This window comes from Watersipora subatra, chromosome 4, assembly GCF_963576615.1.
Source record: "Watersipora subatra chromosome 4, tzWatSuba1.1, whole genome shotgun sequence".
NCBI lineage: Eukaryota > Metazoa > Bryozoa > Gymnolaemata > Cheilostomatida > Watersiporidae > Watersipora > Watersipora subatra.
The window spans coordinates 34,317,643-34,345,491 of NC_088711.1; the positions used below are offsets into that span (position 1 = coordinate 34,317,643).

Genomic DNA, 27,849 nt, shown 5'->3' on the forward strand with positions numbered 1-27,849 from the left:
TATCACGATTTCGTTGTCGAACAGACAGTGCTTGAAGCATGCAGCGTTGCTAGCGACAACGCTCATGCGCATAGAAAACAGGATAAACCTTGATGGACCAATAGAAGGTTTTGTACTATACTCTTTATATCCAATCATAAGCCACTACTTTCGCGCTCCCGCGAACAAGTCTGGACGGGTCGTCATTGTTAGCGGCAGTGCTCCCACGGATCGCTTACGGTTTGCTATTTTTCTCCTCCTGTTATCCAGCGCACGGCTCCAGGATGTTTGAAGCACGAATGAGTGACTCTTCAGTTATGAAGCGGCTGATGGAAGCCATCACAACTTTGATTGAGGATGGCTCATTTGATGTTTCTTCGAAAGGATTGAGCTTACAAGCTATGGATTCCTCTCACGTTGCTCTCGTCTCCATGTGTTTAAGAAATGAAGCCTTTGATCCATTCAGATGCGACCGAAATCTCTCTCTCGGAGTACAGTTTAAGCAGTGAGTGAAGCTGATGTAGTATTGCTTAGCTATTTTGTTATATTTCTATGTGTTGTGTGTAAAACCTCCAAACTCAACATTTCTTAATCACAACAAAAGATTTCGTTGTGTAATTCGTTTCACGATCATATTTGCGCTAATAAGTTCTGTCATTGTGTGCAGTCGGTGTTCTCATGATAATTGAGCCTCTAAAATAACAATTTGTATTTTGACGATCACTTAGTAGTAACCTTGTGTTCGTTAAGTTCAAACTGAGCCTTAGCATTTTTTTTCGCGTCAAATTATAAAGAAATCAACTTATGAAAGAGTTTTTGAGCCTATGGCGAGCAGTTTAGATTTTATGGCCATCCTAGTATGAAATAATGAATTGCTTTAGTATAAATAAGCTGCTGTATCAAACGTTCTATGGACGAATATCTTTTTTAGAATGTCAAAGATAATTAAATGTGCAGGAAATAATGATGTTATGACCATGAAAGCAGAAGATGATGGTGATGTTCTTAATCTAGTTTTTGAGTCATCAAATGGAGAAAGGTAAGTTATGAACAGTATTTATTTACGTATTGCATTTGTAACAACACTCGAACATGATTCATCAAGTTATTGATTAAGGATTTGGTTGTAATTTTATTGTGTAGGATGTCGGAGTTTGCCATGAAACTAACTGACATCGATAGCGAGCAAGTTGGGATCCCAGAAACAGAATACAGTGCAATCATAAAAATGCCCTCAAGTGAGTTTGCCAGAGTATGCCGTGACTTGAGCAACTTCGGAGAATCCGTGACCATTTGTGTTACTAAAGACGGACTGAAGTTCTCTGTTAAAGGAGATAGCAGCAATGGTGAGGTTTTACAGATTGACTTTAAATGATTTGTAGATGTTTGTTATCTTCAGTAAAATATATACACATGGTATATTACCTCATATATATATATATATATTATTTCAGCGAGCATGAAGTTCTCACAGACCGGATCAGGCGATGATAATAATGATGTGACGATTGACCTTAATGACCCTTGCACTCTGACCTTTGCTGTAAAATACCTAACTCACTTCTGCAAAGCGTCTTCCCTCTCTGAGCGTGTCACACTATCTTTGTCAAATGATAATCCCCTTGGTAAGTCTGCTATTTATTCTATGACAATAATATTCTACAATGGCAATAATACTTCTCTGGTATTTTCTGTAAGTGATAAAGTGTCTTATGTAGAATGTTGTATAGTTAATTGTTAGGCTATCTGATGGTTAAACTCTGAACTGGATAGGGATCATCTGTCTCACTAATTTTCTGTGTGACTGAATTTCACTTTACTTATTGTAATAATCTTTCAATCTGGATATTGCTGGTGTAATTCAAATGTCCCCATTTATACTCATTTCCATCCTTTTCATAGTTGTTGAATATAAGATCGGAGATGGATTGGGACACATACGATACTACCTCGCACCTAAAATGATGGATGATGATTGAACAACTGTGGAATATCTCTGAACGGTTTCATATATTTCATGCTGTCAGATATTTTACACAAGCTGCCACTTTCTAAATGGATGTGAACCGCTTTACAATTTTATTATTTTTATTATGTAAATCTGTTGTTATGTACAGCTTTCATTCATTCATAATCGACAGCCATTGCAAACCCATCATTACATATAAAGACATTCAATAATAAAGAGTGCATATCAGGGTTTAGCTCGTATCAGACATTTTTTAACTGCTACATTTTTGTAATAAATATGCTGCTACCTCTGCTTTTGTGTGGAGCAACAGTGCCATCACTACGTATACCGTTGTATAAGATAAAATTTTAAATGGTAGACAGCCTCAGGTAAGGAATAGAATGGTAAAAGCCATAGCTATACAGCAGCATGCCACCCAAGGACTCTTCCTTTCTCCTATCCTAGCGCACTTCCAAAATACTCCCAACAATCTACAACAGATGCAAGTACAATATACGTATATATGTAGATTGTCATCACATCTAAAATGCTAAAACTTGAACAGTTGGTTTAAATAGCTGTATTCATAGTTCAGAAATTTAGCACCTATTTTTTGGTGAAAATGAATACCTATCATGAATGGTAGAGTGCTGGTTTCCAATGTCTTAAGAAACTCCTATTTGTGAGAAAAGGGATAAGCTTACCCTTCCTTGTGTTTGTCGATCACGCTGGGGAAGATAGACCTTATGTAGGCGCATGTACAGATGAGAAGCAGGACAACTGAGAGGAGACTTTGAAAATTGAAAAGAGCCGACTGCAATAACATGCAAAAGTTGTGAGGTAATACAGGGGGGTCAGTAGCTAGCACCAAGCCACTCCTTATGTCAGTTCCAGGGAATTCAGTCTCTTTAGAGGCAGCCACCCGCGACTGGTAATCTTATCAGAATTCTAGGCAACAAAAGAAATGAAAGTAGGTTTGGCTATTAAATCACATGATCATCCTGCCATTGCTAAGCATCTTTGGTTATTTTAGACTAGTTTGTGTTATAAACAGCAACAGGTGACTTACTACCTTAATTTGACCTCTGAATGTGACTTGAGTGCCCGCTAGCTAAAGTGTTTTCTCTCAAAGCTGCTGATAACAGGAGTTTCAATTACTTACCATGTTGAATTACGATTAGCTTGTGAACTGGAACAACTCCTTTTGCTTGGAACGTAAGACAATGTATCGAATGCTACAAGGATATCCATGTAATCAGTTATGATCATTACCGTAAGTTGTGGACAGATCATTTCATTATCTAAAGATGTAGAGTCCACAAACAGACAATTGTGTCAATACAGGCAGTTATTTGTACATTGTGTCATACATGCCATACTTTGATATGGCCATGAAGTGAATGTTGTTAGCCTATCTTATGATTTAACTCAGAACAGTAAAACAACAATTTCATATCTCCGTCAATACAATACTTCTGTAGCATATTTTGGGATATATTACACAACAGACAGAAGAGATTGGGCTGTCTGTTGAGTGGTCTTTCGGTCACATAGCTATACAGTAATTATTAAAATAATACACAACATTGCAATATTTTGCGAATTAGAATGCTAGCAAGCTGTGGTTCTCAAAGTTTTTCATTCATATTAGCTTCTGTAACCACATTAATCAAAACATACGGTTTTAATATTTTTTCTCAAATTTTATGAAAAGCTAGGCTGTTTTTTTTTTGCATAAAAACAGATTTTGCTACAAAAACCTTGGTTATGTTTTAAGAGATTATGCCCACTCAGTTCTTCAAGTTCCGATAGAAGACAACTCCTAATTAGGCTCAAAAAGATGCCACGCTATGAATTGTCTTAGTTACACAGTCATATGCATGTTTATGTGTATTAGTAGTATGCAGCTTTTACAAGCTAAGCCTTAACATGCTCTTTGAGAAAACTTCTAGATACATAATGCAATTTACTTTAGTACAGAAAATCCAAACACAACACAAAGCTGGAACAAAATTATAGGGTATATCAATTACAAAAGACAAAAATAATAAATGTGTTGCCGTTTTTTAATAAATTCAAGTCTCACCATAATGATATTAATGACCAGGTTTAATCGGTGGAAATTGAAGTAAATGTTTTGTATGGCCATGTCAAGGTCAGCTCTCCAACGAAGTAGATCAGTGTGAAATGGAGTTGTGCTAGACTTACAATCCGCAGTATAATGAGTGCTTAACTCCAAACTAAATAGTGTCTTGTCTAAAATACTCCATTTCCGGCTAGTGATGGGGTCAGCATTTCCTGAGTTTAAAAGGTCTTATCCGTGCTATTCACGCACTTTGTAATAAACCCGGTTAAATATTAAACCTGGTCAAGCTTACTTTCGCATGTACAGGCAACGGGGCAAGTTGTTGTTAGTCGAAGCTTATATAGGCCAATGTTAAAAAGATAACCTCTTCGAATGTATCAAAAAATGCTTAAAATCTCATCAACATCATAGCACCGGATTCAATTTAGCACTTTGATGTGGTGGTTTAATCTCAAGTTTTGTTGCAATACATATTTTAACATGAAATATATTGAGTGGATAACCAAATGTTAAAATTCTGTCAACCTTCGTCAGCATCAGGGGCATCAGGCATTCCGAATGTTCAACCGGTGCAAAGTATGATATATATGCAGTTGAGCTAAAATCTTATTTGGGATGAGTCATCCATAGCCATGGCAAATTGGTTTGTAACATAGGAGAGCTGGGGCAATTATTTTTGCATGTTGAGCACTTGGCCGAAGCAATCAGCCCACCTGTATTCTTTGCAATCAAGTCATCACAAGATAAGTTCATAACATAATTAGCTGTAACATAATTAGCTGTAACATAGTTAGTGCTTTGCATAAGATGCCATAAAAATCACATGTTTGCCTGCTATTTAAGTACTCAAGTTTGAGACAAAGCTTGACAAAACATGCCGTTAGTTAGTTTTCTGTTGTGCAAAATATATGAAGTTAAAACTTCTCGATTCAATTGAAGTATATGAAGCTCAAAGATGGTTGAGGGGTAATGTGTAAAAATTGGTAATTCAAAAATTGTTTCCCTGACCAAATAAATATGGACTTTAACTCTTATGCATCAAATTTAGATGAATTTACCAGCCAGTTCAGTTTACAACGACTGCTTCCACAATTAGCAGAATACCATCAGAAGTCCAGCTAATTGTAGGTGTTCATTCAGCTTGGTAACTCAAATGATAAGTCACGCAAGCTGGCCAGTATGCACCAGTGATGTTAATGTAAGCAAAATGATTCACGACATTTGCAGCCATGTTTTATAAATAATTTGGGAGCCATCGCCACCTTCTTCTAGAGAAGCCTGGCAATAAAATGCTTTGGTGTCGTCTCCACTCAGAAACCTAGTGTTAATTTTGCCATATCAAGTGTAAAAAGCCGAAGTCTTCAATACCAGAACATATTCCAGTGGGAATTGCGAGACTAATCATAGTCTGGCGCTTTCAAGCTTTGTATTGATCCACGACCATGCCCAAACCAAATGAAAAATTAAAAAATAGATGTGTCTAACTCTAAAATGCCACGTGCTTGACAAAAAACTAGCTTTAATACCGATGTCACGTGCTTGAAAAGAAACTAGCTTGCATCAGTACCGATGTCACGTGCTTGACAAGAAACTAGCTTCAATACCGATGTCCCGTGCTTGACAAGAAACTAGCTTCAATACCGATGTCCCGTGCTTGAAAAGAAACTAGCTTCAATACCGATGTCACGTGCTTGACAAGAAACTAGCTTGCATCAATACCGATGTCACGTGCTTGACAAGAAACTAGCTTGCATCAGTACCGATGTCACGTGCTTGAAAAGAAACTAGCTTCAATACCGATGTCCCGTGCTTGAAAAGAAACTAGCTTCAATACCGATGTCACGCGCTTGACTGGAAACTAGCCTGCATCAATGTTGATGTCACACCTGAAGATCACTAGGAAGTGTTGAGCTTATCAATCCAAAGCGCAGAATTAAAAACAATTGGCTTGAACAATAAGCGAGACCCATATTGCTATAGTAACTATTGAACCTTGAGAAGATGAGAGAAATATTAAAAGTGATTAGCAATAATCCTAGATAAACGTCGAACTAGAACAACGAGCAGCAAAACCTGACGTTGTAAAGCTTGTCAGAACGTGTGGAATAGTACCACGAGTTCTGGTATACTAGGACTGTGTACTAGCGTTTAAGGCACTAGGATCCAGGTAAGATCAGATAAATGTTTGGTGTCATACATGATCACTGTACCTACAGTTCAAAGAGTGGAATTCTCAAGCACATTAAACGCAGAGAGCAGAAATTGAATTGATAGATAGAGCACAACCTACATGTTTGGTGATAATACTGATCGAAAATAAATCAACCGACTGCCAACGCAGCAGGTTTTAGATGCTCAACTTGACCTTAAAGATCAATGATCGGATCAATTGGAACAATTCACTCTGATAAAACTGTAGGTATGAATAAAACTTCACCCGAGCTTTTAAAGGTAGCTTTAGACTGCTTAGTACCCATTTGCAAGTGGTGGATAACAAATTTCATACAACAGGCTTTCAAATATGCTAAATCGCAACTCTGTTCAAAAACAAAAGAAAGCGAGGAGAGTGTAATGACTATCAAGGCACTTCTGTTTTCACTGTGACTGATGAACTACTGGTGAAAATTCCTTTATGATGGCTCCAAAACATCGCTAATTTATGCACTTATAATTACTATGCAATTACAGGTCAAACAAATTACCGACTGACATGGTAATAATTGTTTGCCAACTCCAAAAAAAGTCTAAAGAGCCTCTCTGTTGAGATTTCATTGAGTTGACCCAGGATTTTGATTGTGTTGATAGAGAATCTCTATTTAAAGTTCCCAAGAAGAGAGATTGTCCTGCTCTCTTGTTCTTATTGCACTTTTTTACAAAAGGTATGCAGGCCCACAAACTGTCTAAAGGTGAATTATTGATGTCTATCTTTATAGCAAAAAATCAAGCAAGATTGAACCCTTGCCCCATCTTTTTCCAGTCTCTAAACCTCATATGTGTTCAAAAAACAGACCAAAACCTACATCTACCATTTTGTGTATTTCTGTTGATGCAGAATGATGGTAACTTTTTAAACCAGGCTTGATTTGAAGCCCACTCTAGATATAACATGTTTATCAATAAAAAGCTACTGTACACAAACAGCGTGGCTCTGTGTGCGTCACCTACAGGATACCTTTAGTTAATGTTGGATCAATTTTCTGAAGCATCTAACTATTTGAACTGTGTATCAGCTTGACCATACCACAAATTGCTGAAATCCACAGATTTTTTATAAAAGAGACAGACTTCAACATGTTGATAAATGAATATACCTTAGATTATCTTTGTACAGAACACTACTAACAACCATATAATCTCAACTAGACTTTGCCTTGCACCAATAACCTTTAGTAAACTCACTATGAGTTTGACACTAACCAAATGGGTTTGACACAACGATGACCTTGCTGTCAAACATAAAATTGGAATCTAAGAAAGTTGTGATTTCAAGGTATTCATTTATAGTGCCGAAATTTGCGCAACCTACCCGAAAGATCAAATGTAATCTCAAGCTAATACACTTATGACAAAGAGTTGTCATACCAAGAGCCTACATATAGCAAAAGTAAAAACAATACTTTAATTTGGTGCACAACTAACAAAACATAACTAAACTTTTTGTACGGTTTACTGCATAGGTCTACAGTGCTACGTTACCATAATCAATATTACTCCTGCTAGCAGGATCGAGAACAAGTTCAACTAAAACTGACGAAAGCAAGTGAATACAGTAATCCTTATCACTAAAATATATAACAGTTGTGCCATCGCAAGCCTGCTTCATAAAAAAATCAACTGCAATGAAACAACATCGTCCAAAACTTTAAAAAAAAACAAGACGGTAATATGTCTAAAAGTTTAACGCATATGTGAACCGGAAACAATGTGTCCAATTATTTAGCTGCGGTTTTATTTTACACGTTGTCGGAGATTTTAGGCTTCATTCGCTGGAGCATCTTTTTGATAGCCTTTCTTGGATCATGTGACAGTTTGTGTCCATTGCTCTCTCATTAATTTGCTGTAGCGGCGTGAACTACCGCATTCTTACCGATGCTCCAGTCGAGTAGTTGCGGTATTAGCGGTTTTGCAGATTTTAGTTTTGTAGCTAAAATACTTTTGTATTTGAATTTCACTTATTTGGCTTTTATTTTATATATCGCATCTCTTCCTTCGTACACACTATAGCACTTGCAAGGGCGTGCCTCTTAAATTTATGTCATTAGCCAGCATTTGTCAATTATGTCGTATGCCATTAGGACTAGAATTATTAGTAGTAGTGGGTTAGTACGTTGCTTATGCAGTTAGGGCGCAATCTTTGATTTAAGTTCTCTAATGATGCGTGGAAGGAAACTATATGTTATAATAGACAGATTTTTTCTCTGACATCTTTGGTAGCTCTCTAATAGTTGCTGCTCTATTGGAAACCATGGTTGTCATTCGAACTTGAATCAGTTCATCATATGAGCATGACAGCGCTTCGATTTTCTTCATTAGCTAGAATGTTGTGTAAAATGGTGTCTTCTTTTTGCGAGCCTATTGGCTAAGTTTGAAAAGGTTGATGGCTGATAAGCTGTGGGAAATAGCAAATTGTGGGATCATAAAAAACTACAGCTGTTGCAAAACAGCATAGCAGACACTGCAATACATCAACAATAAACATGAAGATTCACTACAATTGCTATGCTGCTGAAAATATTAAGCATGGGAGTTATCCAACAACCACAGCTAATAAGATATGGGAGTTGTCCGACCAGTACAATGAAGAACTTATAAATGGAAAATAGCGCAGAAAACATACTGAATCAAGATTATTAGGAATCATCAGTCATCACCCTCAAGTATGTAATAAAATAGCATACTACAGAACACCAATGGATATTCTACAAAGCAAACAACTTTGCAGGATGACAAGCACAAGCAGAGATATATATGTTGGATATCACCCATATTACAAGAGCCAGGCAAATATACAACTGGACGAAGCATTGTAGTATTCAACATACACTATCATGAACCAGTCATGAACAAGACAAGTATTTACAACGCTTTATTTAGTATATGATAGGTATTAACATTGTTTTGTTATAGACAATATAGTGTTGTATAGTCATAGAATTGTATAACATAATTATTCATAAACTCAGATAGTGCATTTTACAAAAAGATTGATGAGATGGCTATGGTAAGAGTAACATGAAATATAAATGATCTTTCTGCTTGACGTAAGTTGGCTAACTAGTAGCATCTTAGGATGAGGATTCCCTGAAATTCCAAGCACTGCAAATAAACACAACCAGCCAATGACACTCGGCAAAAACTCAAGGACAGGCATAAAAAATGGGTAAATCAAGGTGAAAGTTTGCGAAGACAGCGAGATAGAAAAAGCCATAAGAATTCACCCAAGGAGCTGCCAAGTCAGGAAGTTATAAAGTCCTGAGAGCAGAGGAAGACCCGAAGGAGGAAGGGCCAAGCCTGTGTGATCAGCTGATAGAAGTCCAGAGAACCTGCAGCAAATAGCTTGCAGAGGATCGACTCATCCGGAAAGAAATATACAGCAAGCACAACTCACCCAAGGAGCTGGCAAGCCAGTAAGCCCTGAGAGAAGAGAGTTTATTCACCACCTCTGCTAACAGAGAGAGTTATCCTTATGTGTCCAGTAAAAGCGACCTCACTGAGCTTAGAGAGGACATCAGCAATTTGGCTCCATATACAAGCATACTGCTATTTTTACTTGAGCGATAAACTATTATCAGAACAATTGCTATTTTGACCTTATGAAAATAAATAGAGGTTGCAGATACTTGAAAAAACTCTGGTGTGTTATTGTTGATTGTAATTGATTATTGTTGATTGTATTGTTGATTGTTCATTTTTCGACTATCACAGGTGACCAACAGGCTTGTCATGTTTATCAGAGGATGATTATGCACTCCTCTGAGTTGAGGTTAAAAAATTAAACAAATTTTAATGGTAGGTTTTGAGATATTAGTGCTCAATGTGACAGCATTACAATGATGATGAAAGAGACGCGTAAGGACAATAGACATGGTTTTATTGAATGCTTGAAGTATATTTGTGAAAATATTTCGATGAATGAAGTTGCATGAAAGTGTGAACAGAACGCATTGTGTTCCACTACGTCCCATTTGAGCCGTTTTGAAAAGGGATTCCTATCAACAGCATTTTCGTGATGGCTGCGATTAACTGTTCGTTTTTGAGCTTTTAAAAGCTTGTAATCACGTTTCCACATATTTTGCACTTACAACACAACAGAGTAAGACATTGTGAATCTTGTGATACTAAATAACTGTGATGTGAATTTTACTGCAAGTCAACCTTTTAAGATTTGATGAATTAACTATAAATATACTGGTATCTGCTATTGGTAACTTTGTTTACAGTTATTCCATAAACATTTTTATGCTTTACAATACAATTTCAGAAAAAAACCAAATCAATTCAATAAAATTCACACTACTAAAAAAGTGTTCGAAATGTTCTCATCACTTTTCTTATTGCTTCAGAAAGGTCAGTGGTATATAGTCGATACTTTAAAACTGGGTTCAGTCCAAAAAAATTGGGAAAATAAACTTGCCATTCTCACCGATTGAATTTATACACATAAACCGATGAACTAATTTCCTTCCATTTTGTCCTTAATTGTTCTATGGCTTATACATCTCAATGTACTCTTAATGAGGGCAACTAATGAAGCAGAACGGTTCTTGGCCAAGGTTGGTGGCCCTGAAACACGAGGGCAACCAACTTTGGCCAATTTAAAGAATTTGTCACCAGGACATGCTTCCAAGAGTGTTTGGCCAATTTTTTTTGATGGTTTGAAAGTTCTTTTGATGGCTTCAGTTATGCTTGGAAGTTTACGATTTTTATGAGGTTTGTTTAATTTTGTCATGTCACAATATACGGCTATAGCAAAATATTTCACCAGTTAGGAACTCAGCAGGTTTCTGGTTGCTGACTTAAGAGGCTAATATGGAATAAAAAAGTGAACAACAGTAATAATCATAAATGAGAATATCCAATTTGCCAGAGAAATAAATGCTATACAAATCAGACTGGAGTGGGTATAGGTGACTAGGACATACAATAGGCACAAGAATTTAGAGCACACTGCCCGTGATACGTCTTATTATGTAACATCGGATTTTCTCTAGTCATTCAATTTTGTGTTATCAATTGACATTTTGTTATTCTATGTGAAGTGTTCGTATATCGAGCTGGATCTCCTTATTGCGCTGAAAATGAGGTCGAGATCTATTTTTGTCAAAACTGTACTGTCACTCTAGTTAGGATTGTACATTGTATAACTTTCAAAAACTCACAAACACTAAGCTCATTTTTCTTTTAATCTGTAACAGCTTTTTCACATGCACATATAAGAGTGAACCTGCATGTATTCAACGGCTGTAATACGGTTATTTAACAGAAAGTGAGTGTGTCATGGCTGAAGTTCCACTTGTTTCGACATCATCATTGACAGATGAAACGTTTGATTGTGTGGTGCTTCTAATAAGCAGTGTTGAAGACTGCACTGGGCCATTGGCTGTGCTTAAGACTGTTATCAATGACTACGTCAAGGTTGACAGCGGGGCTAGCTCTTCCGTCAGTGTTATTGTAACATCAGAAGTATGTGGGATGAGACTGGTGAGTTAATTTTTACCTGTAAATTGTATCTACATATACATTTGCAATAAACCTATAATAATTTGATGAAATGATCTTGGAATTTACTGTTATCTCGAAAAATTTATTGGGGTATTTTGATGACATTTTACAGATCTACTCACCAACTGGTCCTCTAAATAGAGATGAGGATGATGTACGAAGGATTTACGATGCAGCAGAGGCTGGAATCAAAAGGTCTGTCGTTAGAACTGAGTTCTTAACGTTTATACATGATTTCTACTAAACTACTGCATGTACCTGTACATTTGATAGTTTAAATACACAAGTGATCCACAATATTTTCTTTCATTTGAGTTAGGCCTATCATTGCATTTTTATACAACCTAAATTCACTTGAAGCTAATAGCCATTTTTGTACTAGAAAAACATCTACAATATTTTCGGGTTGTGCCAAGCTAAAACAAATGTTTTGCTGCCATTATGGTATTAAATGGTTTTTAATTCAAAGCAACAGATCTTTGGGGCCTAATCTATATTGTGTTGTTTTGTTAATTGTAGAGCGTTGTCAGCAGGCAGCAAGAAGCCGTTGTTAGTAAGCCCAATGGCTCATTCATTTGCAGACGCTGACCTATGTGCCATACTAGGTGCCCTTCACGCGCTCTATGTGGTGAGTTGATTCTATTTTCACACAGCCATCTTGTTTAGCCTGGTCTTCTAGAGAATGTGTTGGGGGTTAGTGTCATTTCTCGGAGTGTTGTGTGGAGATGTTGCTAGACTACTTGATTGTCTACCAGAGCGACATGCCGCTGCCTATATAAACAATTGGTCTATACATTTCTCTTTAGTAAAAAGGTTATTATTGGTCATCGCTTAATAGAGCATAACAAGATGAAAGTATGCACTTGCGTGTTCCAGAAGTTTTGTGGGGTGCTGCTTGTATATCTGCTACTGTGGCATGCCGGTCTAGAAAATGGAACAATTACTCCTATTGGACATGCTGTTAGCCATTGCTGGAGTTATTGGGAAGGAGCATCCAGCTGTCTGTTGTTAACTTTCTAATACAGTCAGACCTGCATGTGTGAATTTCATTCATTCCGAGACGTGCTTCGTACTTGAAACTGTCATATATGCTCTGTTAAATACTCCCTAATAATTTTCACTGTAATAAGAGCCATGTCTGTTCGTCCGTCGCCTACTTTGAGCTGTAGGAAAATGAAGTGCCCCATACCGGAATCAAACCCCGATTTTCAGCTTCGCAGCCAAGCCTGCTACCATCTGCTCCAATCGACCATTTTTCCAAATCAAAGAATAATTGTGCACATGTTTATTACAAATGATTCTCTCTCATGACGCACCATACTGCCTATGTACTAGTACACTATAATTCGTATCACCGTCTACAAGTCTGTGATACCGTTTTAATAAAGCTTCAGGTAATTTCACAAAGATAGGTATGTAACAAGTGTATTATATGAATATAAATAAAACAATAAGTAATCAATAAAAGTAGGTTTTTATTGATTCATGGACTTAACCGTAAGGACAGGTAAAGAGAATTGTAGGCTCAGTGTTGTAGAAAATGAACGACAAAGTTTAAACTAACTGGATTATAATTTTCTTTTAGATCCTTGTTTTGGAAATTGCTTTGAGGTATTTAAACATGATCTTTGTAAATATTTCTGGTGGAGAGTCAAAGGTTTATTCACTTGGATTTTGCATCATTTTGCATATTTTTATATTAAGACATTTATAAGTAGAGGTTTGTACATCGATAGCAAGTTTTGCTGGTTTTAGCCATTAGAGATAAGGGAGGCAACCCCCATTCCAAAAAAGAAAGCTGATGTACTCGGGTGGTGGTCGATAAATGACGCCAGCTCTTTATTAAGGCGTGCATCAGGTCTGGAGGCTGGCAGGTGAGCACCCATCATGTAGTTGCATCACTCAAGTGAGATTGCAGCTGTGCTAACAACTTCCTTATCTACTCCTTTGCTTACTTGTCATGGATAAAAACCTAGAAATATATTGTGTGAGAGCAAGTTATCTTATTGTGATTCATAATTATCCTTTAGCAATGCAAGTGCAAGTCTTCTGAATAGCTTTTAGGTATGCTCTGTAACTTCTCATCAAATCTTTATTCCTTGCCACTCAATTGCCCTACAAGAAGTGAACTGGAAAAAGAAGTTTGTTGATATAATAGACTTTTTTTGCAAAATCATTTTATCATTAATCCTTGGCATCTTGTGATACAGAGCTGGTTAAGTGCAGCCATTTTGAACAGGAAATTCTGGGTCATTGCAGAAATGCTGCAAGAGACATCGGTGGCTCTGACCCAGAGAGGATGGCTCCACCTCGTGTCAGCGAATATGTTGAGGCATTATTTGGTGGGGAGGATTCATCTGTCAGCATTGAGGTCATTGAAGGTCATGAAAATTTTGTGCGGGAGTACCCTCTGCTGGCAGCAGTTGACAGGGCTTGCAGAGGTAAGTAGACCCAAGTCATTTCTATTAATAGCATGTGGAGTTATAGCGAGCTGATAGTGCAGAGATGGAATGGAGATAAGGGTAACTGTGGCCAGGTGTGGAGCACTCTGAATTGATTATATCCCTCTGAAATGAGTCTAAATTGAAATCCCTTTCTTCCATTCAGCGTTGCTTTTTGGAGAATTAACTTGGAAAGAATATGAAAATCACCATGTGTTCTTATAAGCTAAGTCTACACTTTAAGATGCCAATTGGTTTGTATCTATGAATTGTATGACTCACTCACATTCTGACTCAGCAATGACATGACTATGAGGCAATTAGACGTTACAGTAGACGTTCCCCAAATAATACGTTACAGGAGAACATATACATGATAAGAATTTTATGTTATACGGACAGTAAAATACATTTAAATTACCTAATCTGTTGCGTGATTAGGTAATTTAAATCGTCTCAGACTTACCCAAATAGGAAAAACTAAACTTAACTTTTTAATTGACTAATTTTAATGACTAGAGTAGCTATGGTATCGCTGGGTGGTTTCAACAAATTTTTTCTTATCATGCTCACTTGGTTCAGGGTTGATGATTGCAATAATTTTACGTTAAGGTGCGTGCACACTTTCGATGTCAATTTGAATCAATTTTTTAACTTTGTTTCTAGACATCAAGGTTCGTGTTAGAAAAATAAGTTGTGTATTTAAAATAAAGTAAAGCAAAAATACATATTTGCTATTCTAAAAGCGGTGTCGGTGTGTCTGTCTGTTTGTCTGAAGCCAGGGTTAGAGGATAAAAGGTTAATTTTAATGAGACTCCAAGTCGTGACATTCAGATTGGTAGATCGGCACACTAACACCTGCACCATTCGACCACCTTTAGGTATCGCTGAATAATTGTACAGCTAATTATTCTCTGTGTTTTATCGGAACACATGACAATCTCTCATGGCACACTGTACTGCCAGGGCACTAGTATATAATAGAGATAATCATACAGGTCATTTTCTCTCCAGAGTGCTGCAAGAGAGAAAATGATATTTTAAGGCTGACTATTGAACTCTCATTATTCAAATAGAATTTTAAAACCTGCTCCGACTTGATGCTTCACATTATATGTAGTTTTTTATGTACTTTTGAAGCAAAAACTTTACATAAATTATTTATGTTAAGAGTTGTAAAAGGTTTACGTTATGGGAGCATCTACTGTACTTAGGAAATCTACACTAAGAACGTAAGCATAGTGGTGCATGATTTGTTAGTCTCCTGTCAATGAGACTCAATTAGTGACACCTGCAAAGGCTCTCATTTGCTTGACTGCCACAGTGTTCCAAGAACAAGCTATAGAGTCTACTGAGAGCACTAGCTTCATCCTTTCATATACGTAGTAGCAATATATTGTTTGCCATAATGATATACATTCAATTGTTATTAATTGGACTAGAGCTCCCTCAATAATATATCAGTAATATCGCGTTTTCAGAGAAGCCCTTTCAAACTGTAAAACTGGTACGGCATTTGTCATACAGATGTTAGTCTAAATTAGCTAGTAATTGCATCACTGAAGGAAGAATGTGCGATGTCATTAAACTCTACCCATTGCCATTATTTCTGCATTGTCAGATATCACTAGCATTGGTGAGGGTGTTCTCATGGTTACTGTTCCTTGATTGTGCCCTAAGGAGATTTTCATATAATGTAAACATCTCTCACAGTCATGAGAGATGTTTACCCAGTTTAAAGTCTGCGATGATCACCAGCAATATTTGGAATGGCTGTGAATAACTAATATGATTAAATTGAGCATTGTAAAGTGTTCAAGTCTGATTCATGTGTAAAACCTGCATGACACATAGTTTCAGAGAGATAAGATTTGACCTAAGTCAAATATTTCTGCTTGCATCCCACTGTACATCCTTGACTCGTGAGCAGCTGCCGAAATGTGACATCGCTACTACTTTGAATATCACTAGTAAGTTGGTAGTCTGGTGCGCTGTGAGAGATCATTAGGGGTAATAAGTATCTGCATAATTATTCCACAAGGCACCAAGGTTGTCAAGCTGATATGTTAATGGATATCAAGTCAAATATTTCTGCTTGCATCTCACTGTACTTGCGAGCAGCTGCCGAACTACTACGACATCACTACTAGTAAGCAGGCAGTCGAGCGGCTGTGAGAGATCATCAGGGGTAATAATTATCTGCACAATTATTCCACGAGGCAGCAAGGTGGTTGAGCTGATATTTAAATGGATAGATTTTGATTTGTTTTAAGAATGTGACATTTACGTGACAGTAGTGTTACCGTATATTTATCACAACAATGAAACAATAATCTATTTCTGAAGTTTGAGTGTCAGATTTTTATGACAGGAGTTTAGGTGTCAGGTCTTTGTGACAGAGTTTAGGTGTCTGGTCTTTGTGACATAGTATAGGTGACAGGTTTTTTTATGTCGCAGAAATTGACTAATATTATTATGTCTTTATAGAAAGCATAATTTTTTTATAGAAAGCATACTTTAGCCTTTTGCTAAATAATTCAACAGGTTCTACTTGATTCATTCCCAAAGCTTTTCTTAAATTTGAATCTTTGGGCTATTAGCTACAAAGGCGGTAACAAATTTGCCTTGATGCCTCTGTTTTAGATGTGGAGAGGCATAAGGGGCGTGTGATATGGCTAACCTACCAGGGCTCTGGTGAAGTGAAAGAAACTGTAATGATAGTGGGCAAAGGTGTTTGCTATGACACAGGTGGTGCTGATATCAAGGCCGGAGGTGTCATGGCTGGCATGCACAGAGATAAGTGTGGTGCAGCAGCTGTCGCCGGCTTTTTCAAGGTAACTTAGCAAGTGGCATGCCAGCTAGGAAAGCTGTTATGACTGTTGATATTTGGCAGCGAATGACTTCCTTGGCTTCACCATTTGGCAACTATTGACAAGTGGACAAATGCCCCAACCACTTTCACCTTTAGTAATGGCTCTCATTTTATACATGTAAGGATGTTGAGTGAGTGCTCTCAATAGCTACCGTTTCTTCTGTATTTGCAGCTACTTAGGTATAACAATAAAACTTGTAGGATACCCAAATAAGGGGATGCCATCTAGTGTTTAGGTTTTGTTTGACAGTTTACATGTACCTACTGTACAACCTCTATTTAACCACCTTGGCGCTCTATTTTCCAATCATTCCCCTAATGACTTTTTTTTATTAGAGGTGACGTTTAAATAAAGGGTGGCGCTGTATTTTTATATTAGATCGGCAGAATTTTGGGAAGATTAATTTAACCATTTTACGGGCAAAGCGATTGTTGCCTATGTCAAGCATTCTCCTGGCAGAGTGACATTAACCCTTATGTACATGTGAGAAATTTGCTATAACTTACCTCTAACTTGTAAAAGATCTCTAAATAAATATGCATTGGGAAGCTGTGAAATAACTCGATCAGCATATATATATTTCTTGTATTTAGCATACATGAACATTACAATTAACATCTTATAGCTTTTGTTGGAGCTTTCCATTTTTTATTTCATTGTTTTAAATTTGAGGCATGTCTTCATTTTATAACTATATTTAAAAATGTTGCAAAAGGCTCATTGCACTTGATATGTTTGCTACTGTTTGCAGCCGAAACTGGCTTTTTATATGCAATAGAAGAGGGTTTACAAGCATCGATCCATCAAAAGCCGAGTTTTGATAATGGTAATGATGCTATCAAATAATATGCCATGAATCTGAAAATTAATAAGTTATATAATAATGATCTATCAAATGATACAAATACAAGTGGCGCAAACAAACCATATTAATAATACATGCAGAAACAAAATTAACATTTTCGAAACAAAAATATTTGCGTCATTTGCTTGGCCAATTGCGTTTTGATTGTTGCTGTTGGTGGAGCGAACATCTTCTGGTTGTTCAATACCTTCCACAATGTCTTCTGATCTCAACTCTTTTTCTGCACTGCTGAACTAGTTGATATTAGCGTCTAAACAAATTTTTTAGCCAAGCAAAACTTACTTGTTGCATTTCGCACAAATAATAATAAACTTTTAGCCACATGCGCGTTAAGCACAACTTTTACCTTAAAACTGGTCGTTCATATACCATCGTAAGTGTAAACCATTTTTCACATACGTTGACGTACCGTTGACCTCCGCGTTAAACAAGGAACTACTATTAGCCTGATACAGCTATTAATTATTTCTACGGTGCTTTCAAAGCTTTATAGAAGAAAAAGAAAAGCTTTGGAGTTGGACAACTGGATAATTAATTGTTATAATGTAACTGAGTCATTGTTAGTACGATTTTGTGGAAACTTTGCTACTGATCACTTGCTATTACGGGTTCATAAAATTCAAAAAATGTCAAAGTGTGAGTCAAATAGAGGTGAAGTTCGATTAAAGGGTGACACTCTACTTTTTAACCCTTCTATAGTCGCGTTTAAATAGAGGTTTTACGGTACCTTATGAAATTAATACTGAAACTGTCCTGTATGCAACAGACAGATATAATCACCGATTTAGTTCCACGCAGATGCTCATTTGACTGCTGTAGGCCTATCGCTTTCAATTGCTATATCACTTTTGACTGCCCTTAGAAAACGATGGTTGTTTGTCAATATCGTATCGATTGATTATATTTTATTTGAATAGACCCCACTGAAGCGTTTATTAAGCTAATCTGGTCTAAATAATCATTTTAGTTTCATGTTATAGATTCAAAAAACACGTTTGCCTGACGGTGGTAACTAGAATACTAGAAATTCATAAAAGTTGGAAATATATTTGTCCTCTAAATCATTAGATTTACATAAGAACTCCAAAAGTTATTATCAAGAGAAGATAATTTTTTAATACTCGGGCAATGCCGGGTAGCACAGCTAGTGACAAGTTAAAGAGAAGACAATTTTGTATGCAATGATGTTAACAATGAGGCATGTTTAGTGTCACAATAAGTGTTATCACCTAATATCTTTCACAGCATATTCAAGAGCATTTCCATGATACAATCTCAGGCTGATGTGCTACGTTAACTCTTTCGCTACTGTGAGCCGATGTATCGGCTTTCGCGGTAATAGAAGTACATATCGTAAGCCGATGTATCGGCTTATCAATAGGGTTTCACTTTTCTTTTCATTACGAAGCCTACGCATTAGCTAGACCAATCAAATTTTGTCTCTAACGAAACAACCTTGTTGCCAATCACGTGCAATCAATAGAAAATCTTTTGGCTCAGCAATTCCATTTATAATTATTTGTCAAAACGGGAAAGCCAGATCGTTATGGCAATAAGAAACACGCCGCTTTCGTTCAACGCAAAGAAAGCGTCAAAAATTTTACTAGAGTGGGATTCACTAAACAATTTTATACTTATCTTGTAGAGAATTTTGTTCTGAATAAGATGCATTTTACAGTAAAACAATATTTATTTTGATTCTCGAAATATTGCTTAAATACTAGCGGTATATCGATTTTTCGACAATCCGTTCGAATTAATTTGGTCAGAATAACGATTTTAGCGCAGTAGTGAAAGAGTTGAGGCAGCAACAATTTATTTGATGAGTACGCATTTCATAATGTAACATTTTTACACAAGTTTATTACTGTCAACATTATTCTTAATGTTTGACAACTTAGTGACTGATGACTGCTGATTACTCTCTCAGCCAAGTGCCGCTCTGCATGCATGTATCCGGTTGGCTTTAGATGCTGGATGTTCTGAAACCGAGTGAGCTCAAGGTGGTAGGTGCCATGTGCATGGTGAGGAACAGCGTCGGCTCCGAGTGTTACGTTGCAGACGAGATCATCACGTCGAGGGCAGGCTGCCGTGTCCGAGTCGGCAATACGGATGCTGAAGGTGATGCATGAAAGTTTACATTTTAATACTGGCTATTTATCATTAAGGTTGGCAGCTTAAGTATGAAAGTGCATACTTTTGTGTTGCTAGTGCTTATTATAGCAGTTACAATAGGTGCCACCCAGTCACTCTACATGTTGTTTGTATCTATTCGCTGTAGTTAAAATTCTCTTATTGCCAAGTCATTTCCTACAATCATGAAATTGGAATGTTTGTAGCATATGGTTGCTATGACCTTCCTAAACGTCAACAAATAATACTGTTTAAAATCCAATCTGTCATCTTTGAAGACAAATTTCTCAGTTTTTTCGTGCTTACCGAATTGACAAACACCATCTTTGAGAAAAAGCTGTATCTCAGGTTAAATAGCTTCGATTTGTATTTCGAAAACAGTGTTGAAAAGCTGAGAAATTTCGTTCAATTCGAAAGCGGAGCACAAAATTGATTTTTAGCCCTATGACATGAGGCTATAAAGCAATTTTGTGATTCGACCTCATTTTTATTGAAAATGATATGACCCGTCACATATTATTTACTAGTCCTCTAGCATAACATGTATTTATATAGCTAGAGCAGCATCCTTTCTACTTTGCTATTGTTATAGCAATCATTGATATAGTGGTCTTGTAGGTATTGTGTGCTACTTCCCTATTATATACGCCTCATCACTAAGCTGCTATCATATCATACATAAACCTGAGTTGATTTGATCTCTGAATATTATGCTGAGCCTAAAAACTTTGAGACCTTTGCTCGTGCTCGCTGTTTACCAATCTGGGAAATCATTTGAAGCATATCTGTAGTTTTTTGTTGAAATGGCATTTTGGTCTTCTGTTTTAATTCCAACTTTACAACTCTGCTGAGCTCTCGATTAACTATTCTATGCTTTTTAATGGAATGCGTGGTGCTTCTCTGTCTCTTTATTCTCTACTTGGTAAATTAAAGGTGGACTTGCAACAAAATTCATATTACAGTTATTTGGTATCCAAAGATTCACCATGTCTTACTCTGCTGTGTTGTAGGTGCCAAATACATGGAAATGTGATTACAAGCTCTTAAAAGCTCAAAAACAAACATTTAATCGCAGCCATCACGAAAACGCCGTAGATTAGAATCTCTTTCCAAAACGGCTCAAATGGGACGTAGCTGAACAAGATGGCTTCTGTTTATACTTTCATCCAACCTCATTCGTCAAAATATTTTCACATACCCCTATATACTCCACGCATTTAATAAAACCATTGTCCTTACACGTCTATTTCGTCATCATTGTAATGCTGTCACATTGAGCACTGAAATCTCAAAACCTACCGTAAAAATTTGTTTAATTTTTTAACCTTAGCTCGAAGGAGTGCATATCATCTTCTGATAAACATGAGGAGCTTGTTGGTCACCTGCGATAGTCGAAAAATGCTGCAGAAATTGTTCGCGCGGCTTGGCAAAAAGTATGGGCCACACGATCAGATTACGACTAGATGATTAGACCAGGCTGAAACGATACTGTAGTAGTAAGTAGCGAGCATTTATATTTGATACGGGCTTCCCAGTAGAACCCGAAGTATTTGCCATAAACTAGTGCTACAAGACGTTTTTATATCGAGCCTTTTATTGGTCTTTAATTTCACATGATAACATCACTTGTCAAAACGATAGCCAAAATGTTGGATTACGTCAGCCAAATAAAGAGATTCCAAACTACGGCGTATTTGTGATGGCTGCGATTAACTGTTCGTTTTTGAGCATTTAAGAGCTTGTAATCATATTTCCACATATTTTGCACCTACAACACATCAGAGTAAGATATAGTGAATCTTTTGATACCAAATAATTGTAATGTGAATTTTGTTGGAAGTCAACCTTTAAGTTTGAATGCCTCCGCTTTTCAATTTTGAGATTGGTGGGATGGATGTCTTAGTGCGCAGCACTACTCAAAATTTGCACGGTATTACGTTTTCGTGAAGGCGTCACATTTTATCGGCCAGACATACATGAGATATCAACTGAGAAGAGTCATGTTCTCAGGCTAGGAATTCCTTCAAGTAAAAGCTTTCCTAAATTGTCAAGTTGAGTGTTGACCCGCTGGCTCATTTCTTGGCTAAAAACGATAAACCCCAAAGTTGAGAAATACAACATAATGTTGGTACATAGTTTTGAACAAATGGTAATTTATTACTACTAATAAGTAATTTGAGGAAATAATCATTGACTAGACACAAGGCCCCCATTAATGTGTGAGGACCACAAAAACAGTTGATCAAAAACTCTCACTCATTTTTATATGCAACGGCTAATTGCCAAATCGCTGCAACAATCATACAACCTCTTACTTTGTGACCTCTTTCCATGTTATTTCTTTTTTTTGACAATTGTCTTGTGGCGTTTTGCTCTGTGGTCTCTTTCCGTATGACCTCTTTTCTTGTGACTTATTTTCTTGTCACCTCATTCATTGTGACCTTTTTGTTTGTGACCTCTTTCTTTGTGACCTCTTTCTTTGTGACCTATTTCTTTATTACGCTGGTTGTGCCTGACATGCTGGCCCGTCAGAACAAGTGTGTGACTGTACTAACTCAGTACCAACAAAGAGCACTTCTTGTTCATTGTGTTTCATGAAACTTAAGACCAAAATGATATATTTTCGGAAGTTGGCGAACTCTCTGATTATATAAAGTTGCTAAAATAAAAAAAGGAGCAAAATACTACTAAAACTGCTCATAAAAAAACTTCTCATTTCTCATGCCTGTTATGAGAGCACTTATACCGAATATGTTGTCAAATGTTATAGGGCCACCAGAATATCACTAAACTGCTAATAGTTATGCTAGTAGAGACAAGTTATCCATTCCTGAAGCACGACTCTGTCTGTGGACCATTCGGCCAATAAATAATTCGGTCTCATCTCTTTTTTATGTAGGCAACTCGATAAATGCTTTGCCTAGTAAATATATCAGCTGGTACACGATTTATCTGGAGGTGCATTGACTAGAAACTAGTAAAGCAATTCTATTATTTCTACTGGGTCTGTGTTATGTCTCGCTCACTTACATTTTATTGCTTGGACATTATTTGCAGGAAGAATGGCTATGACTGATGTTTTATGCCATATGAAAGAAAAAGCTTTGTTGGAAATAAAGCCAAAGTTATTCACATGGGCAACATTAACTGGGCACGCGATTATAGCGCATGGAAGCAAGTACAGTGTGAGTATAAGGGCGAGCAACATGTCTTGCTCTTCCTTCTTTCTCATCCTTCAGTATGCCTCTTGTCTGGCTGTTCCTGCAAACCATTACCAGTTCTCTTGTTTAATGAAAATGGCTCCTTCCAAATTGTACATTAGTGAGCGCATTATGAATAATGGAGGTTGGGCACGGGGCACATGAATATTGGGGTTAATCGATATTACCACTTTCAATGATTTTTAATTCTTTTAATCGACAGCTGCATAATTTCTTTCACTTGTTTGCTGTGATGGGTAATCACCCCTATTCTTATTTAGATATTTATTTCATTCATCTGATACACAGACAGTGATGGGCCATTGCTCCTTTCTTATATAATGTAGATATTTATTTCACTTATCTGGTACACAGGCTGTGATGGGCAATGGCCCCTCGTGCATGGCCGAACTCCCCGAGCAGTTGATAAGAGATGGAAGAGACATGGCTGAACCCTGTGCACTTTCTACCATCGTGAGGGAGGACTATACCTTTGCCAAGGGCAAGTCCGAGTATGAAGATGTACTGCAATGCAACAACCAGCCATCGAGTAGAACTCCTCGGGGCCACCAGTTTCCTGCAGCATTCATGATTCTTGCCTCAGGGCTCAAGCAGGTGTGTAGTCAGCCTTGACCCAGCTTTCTAGGTTCTAACAACTTAGAGAATACCCGAGAATAGATTTAAGATCAGGATGATACCAATCATCTTTGTGTATGCTTCATTGACAAAATCTTTAGGTTTTCCTGAATTTGATGAGATTGATATTGCTTTGCCAATCCTGCAGCTATAAAAAGAATTCGTGTGGACGACGAAAGACCGTTTTTTACAAATATTAGCTGGACTTGTTTCTTCTGTTAGAGACAATGGCCAAGAATCGCTGCAAAAGTATCTTAGCTTATAGTATATTTTAGAAACCTATCAATAGTTACCTAATAAAATTTAATTGCTACCAAAGTAGATAGCTGTTCTAAATCCACTTGCATTTACAGTCAAACCTTAACTTACGATCACAAGTTTTTCAACTGCCGGCACAGTTTGGGCAAATATTGGTTTCTACGTACAAAGTAATTCCCGCATACAGCATCCAAAATTTATTGGAGCATTGCAATTTTGTAAATATATGTACCAGTAAAAATGCTTTTTTAAATAAAAAATAAGACACGCAACAATTAAAAAATATAAATCAAGTTACTGTTAAATTTGAACTCCATTTGAATGACATGACGCTGTATTGTTCAATCCTTCCACTATAGTGGCGTTTTGTTAGAGGTGATGTTCAAATAGAGGCTGATGGTCAAATACAGGCTGATGTTCAAAGCCACTGTATTTTTCGATTAGCTCATCATAATTTTGGGAAAATAAACTTAACCCTTACATGGGCAAAGCGATGCTAATGTAGCCTATATTTTGCACTCTCCTTCCAGCAGAGCGAAATTAATGCCATCGGCCTCGGCATTTTTTTTAAAACCGTTTTTCATATATGTCTACGTATCAGACCTAGGTAAACAAGGAACTACTTTGATTAAAACATATTAGACGGATACAGTTATTAATTATTTCGATGGTGTTGCTTTCAAAGTTAAAAAAACTGTAAAGCTTTGGAGTTAGAAAATGGATTTCGATATGTCATAATATTGGCTGCTATTACGTCATATGGTGTTCCTGAAGATTATTCTCATCGTTCATCAAATGTTTTAAAGTACCTAAAGAGGTAAGATTGTAAACCACATTATTGACGAATCTGAAGACAATGAACCTGATTTAGACTTCACTGACTTGGAATCGGAGTGTAGTTTTAATGATTGTGACAAACGGTCTTCTCGTGTACACCGTCACTACAACCATGGTAACCACTACCGCGACAACGAAACAATTGTTGTTGATGTAATTGAGTCATTATTTGTACCATTTGTGGACACTTTTCTATTGATCACTTTCTATTATGGGTTCGTAAAGATCCAAGAATGGCAAAGCGGTGGTAAAATAGAGGCGGTGTTCAATTAAAGGGTGTCGCTGTATTTTTCAACCCTTTTTCTATAGTGGTGGTCAAATAAAGATGGCTTTCAATAAAGGTGGCATTTAAATAGAGGTTTTACTAGAGGTGGAACGAGACAAATATTTTTAAGTTTGAGACGAGACTCGAGACACTGTCTTGTAAAAATTCGAGACACGAGACAGTAGAATAATGAGCATTTGGTGATGATTTCACTACACAAGGACTAGCGCACTTTATATGTGAAATTGATAAACCTCTTTTTAAATTGAATTTTCTCCTGGTGTAAACGATTTAAATGCAACATTTTAATAGCAATATGCATGTATTTTTGTAAACAAAAGTGACACAAACTGCTCTAAAATTGCGAAGTTATATATTTCTAAGAATTTTGAGTTTGATTGATAATAATTATTATAAACATAATGCTTTGTACATGTATATTTTTACCATCTATTGAATAGGTCTTACTTTATTTCTTGCAACTTTATTTTCCTTCTTCTGCAGCCGTGTTTTAACAGCCGTGCGCAGGCACTTCAGTTCTATTTCCTGTCTCGAGTTTGGCAATAGTTAGGTCGAGACGAGATCGATCTGGGACCAGACAGGTCGATACTCGAGATGTCTCGTGTCTTGTTCTATCTCTAGTTTTATGGTAAAATATATCTAGTGTTAGATGGTGTGGGTTATGCCATGTATTGGTAATCCATCTATTTCCGTCTATTAGCAAACCTATGCACTGCCATTTGAACGCCTTGGATATACATTTGTATCTCTATATGTCTGTAAAAACACTAATTTAAACATGTTTATCAGCGTACTTAAAACTTTGTTTTTCATTTTTATCATGAAAACCACTAAGAATCTGGTGCCTCTATTGAACGTCACCTATATTTGAACGCCACTGTAGATAAAAAAAGGTTGACAAATGCCTCAACCCCCCTTTAATTGAACGCCACCTCTATTTTACCACCAATTTGACATTTTTTTGATCTTTATGAACATACAGTATAATAGAAAGTGACATGAATGCTTCGTTATTTGTCGTTCAATTGCATTTGATGCTCAAAATATTTTGCTAGTAGCCATGTCATTTAATGTAAATGCCATTGTCACTTTGTAGTCTGCCAAAGATGTGTTGTCACGTTCATCAATAGCATACATCTTTTTATATATTTTTTTAATTCAAACATTTGCAGCATGGCAAGGACTCTGCGAAACCTCTAAGCTATACACATGTAGATGTTGCTGGCTCGTCAGGACCTTTTCCAGGGATTCCTACTGCAGCACCTGTGCTTGCCTTCGCCAAAACCTTCGTACTTCATCACCTTGACTAAAGACCTTCACGGAGGACGTTTATTCTCTTGCTGCATCGTCATTATCTTCCTGGACCTTTCATGAAGCTGATTACCATTGCATTAGTAGTATGCTCAATAATATGTTTGATTTTTATAATTTGATATTTTATTACTCCGATGCCAAACGTTAACATTGTTAATCTATTGAAGCAGACTTTTGTTCGAATAAGCGGAGATACTTACCTACGCTGCTACCCATGCTGGATACTGGCATGTGAGGCGCTTGTTTCAGCTCTCTATGTCCTGATAAAGTTGCCCCGTCATTTTTTTAATTGATTTTGTTTCCATAAAACTATATTATTCAAGTCCACTTTTACGCTATTATGTTTTAAAATACACAAATTAACACACAGAGTAGTTCGGTGTACTAGACGAGTTTCTACAGCATTATTATGCCCTTTTTTATATTTGTGTACACATATGCAACAAACTGTCACGGAATAGCCATGCATTCACAGCAATAATAATAATGATAAGTTCTTTAGTGAGAAATGATACAAACAACGAATGGCTGTTCCCTGTGAAAAGATAAAATGAAATTATTTTGTCAAAATGTAAGATAACCGAACGTGTAATGTAAGGCTGCACTACAATAAAGTGAAGTGCTAATATGTCTACGGGTACATGTACATAAGATACAAGGATTTTGTTGAGTTTGGTATAGTTTAAATACATCAATTATTGTCTGCACTTACAAGAAATAATAAAGCAATAGGGGGTAATTTTGGCACAAACAAGAATAGAATGTTCATTTTTGCAATTCAGTGGTTTGAAATTTGCTTAGATGCTGTATTTGACTAAGCGTATATTAGCTCTGCGTCACAGGTCTCTATATTACTTACACAGCCCTAGACGATGCAAAACTGCATCAGTGTGTGACTTTTATCCAACTTCACAGATTCATTTGCCTAGTTTACTGAGCTGTCGTATTATTCCTCAAACTTCCTATGAGCTCATTCTAGCTTGTCTCAGATCAGCTCAGGTATGCACAAACTGGCTAACAACTCAACCACTTTGCACCCCTTCACTGCCAGGCAGTGATCAGTTATCAAATGTGCTTGAGTCACCTTTGGGTCCTTAACCAGCTTGAATTTAGTATGTGCTCCATCGCATTGATTTATGATTAAACTCCTTGAGGCTATAGAACATCCTCATCACCAGCTATTATGTATGCTGGTGATCTAGAAATGACTGTCTTTTTTTACGTGCAATCACCAACTGACCACCAATTAAAAGGAATACCATGTGTTC

The 27,849-nt window shown here is 36.9% G+C and overlaps 2 protein-coding genes across 3 annotated transcripts; both read left to right on the forward strand.

Annotated features, from left to right (window-relative positions):
• Positions 1-178: 178 nt before the first annotated feature.
• LOC137393126 (proliferating cell nuclear antigen-like) lies at positions 179-2,243 on the forward strand. The gene is made up of 5 exons (XM_068079549.1): positions 179-484; positions 911-1,018; positions 1,123-1,325; positions 1,434-1,604; positions 1,882-2,243. Exons 1-5 carry the CDS (start codon positions 264-266, stop codon positions 1,956-1,958), a joined length of 780 nt encoding a protein of 259 aa, XP_067935650.1. The 5' UTR covers positions 179-263; the 3' UTR covers positions 1,959-2,243.
• A 5,849-nt stretch (positions 2,244-8,092) lies between these two features.
• On the forward strand, positions 8,093-26,970 carry LOC137395318 (putative aminopeptidase W07G4.4). 2 transcript variants are annotated; one of them, XM_068082219.1, is made up of 11 exons: positions 8,093-8,113; positions 11,500-11,717; positions 11,851-11,933; positions 12,258-12,366; positions 13,494-13,612; positions 13,998-14,179; positions 16,823-17,013; positions 19,888-20,038; positions 23,108-23,235; positions 23,626-23,865; positions 26,440-26,970. In XM_068082219.1, the coding sequence occupies exons 2-11, from the start codon at positions 11,514-11,516 to the stop codon at positions 26,575-26,577; spliced, it is 1,545 nt and encodes a 514-aa protein (XP_067938320.1). In that variant the 5' UTR covers positions 8,093-8,113; positions 11,500-11,513; the 3' UTR covers positions 26,578-26,970. The 2 variants fall into 2 exon arrangements, with proteins under 2 accessions (XP_067938320.1, XP_067938319.1); XM_068082218.1 differs by lacking the exon at positions 8,093-8,113 and adding an exon at positions 9,061-9,088.
• The last annotated feature ends 879 nt before the right edge of the window (positions 26,971-27,849 follow it).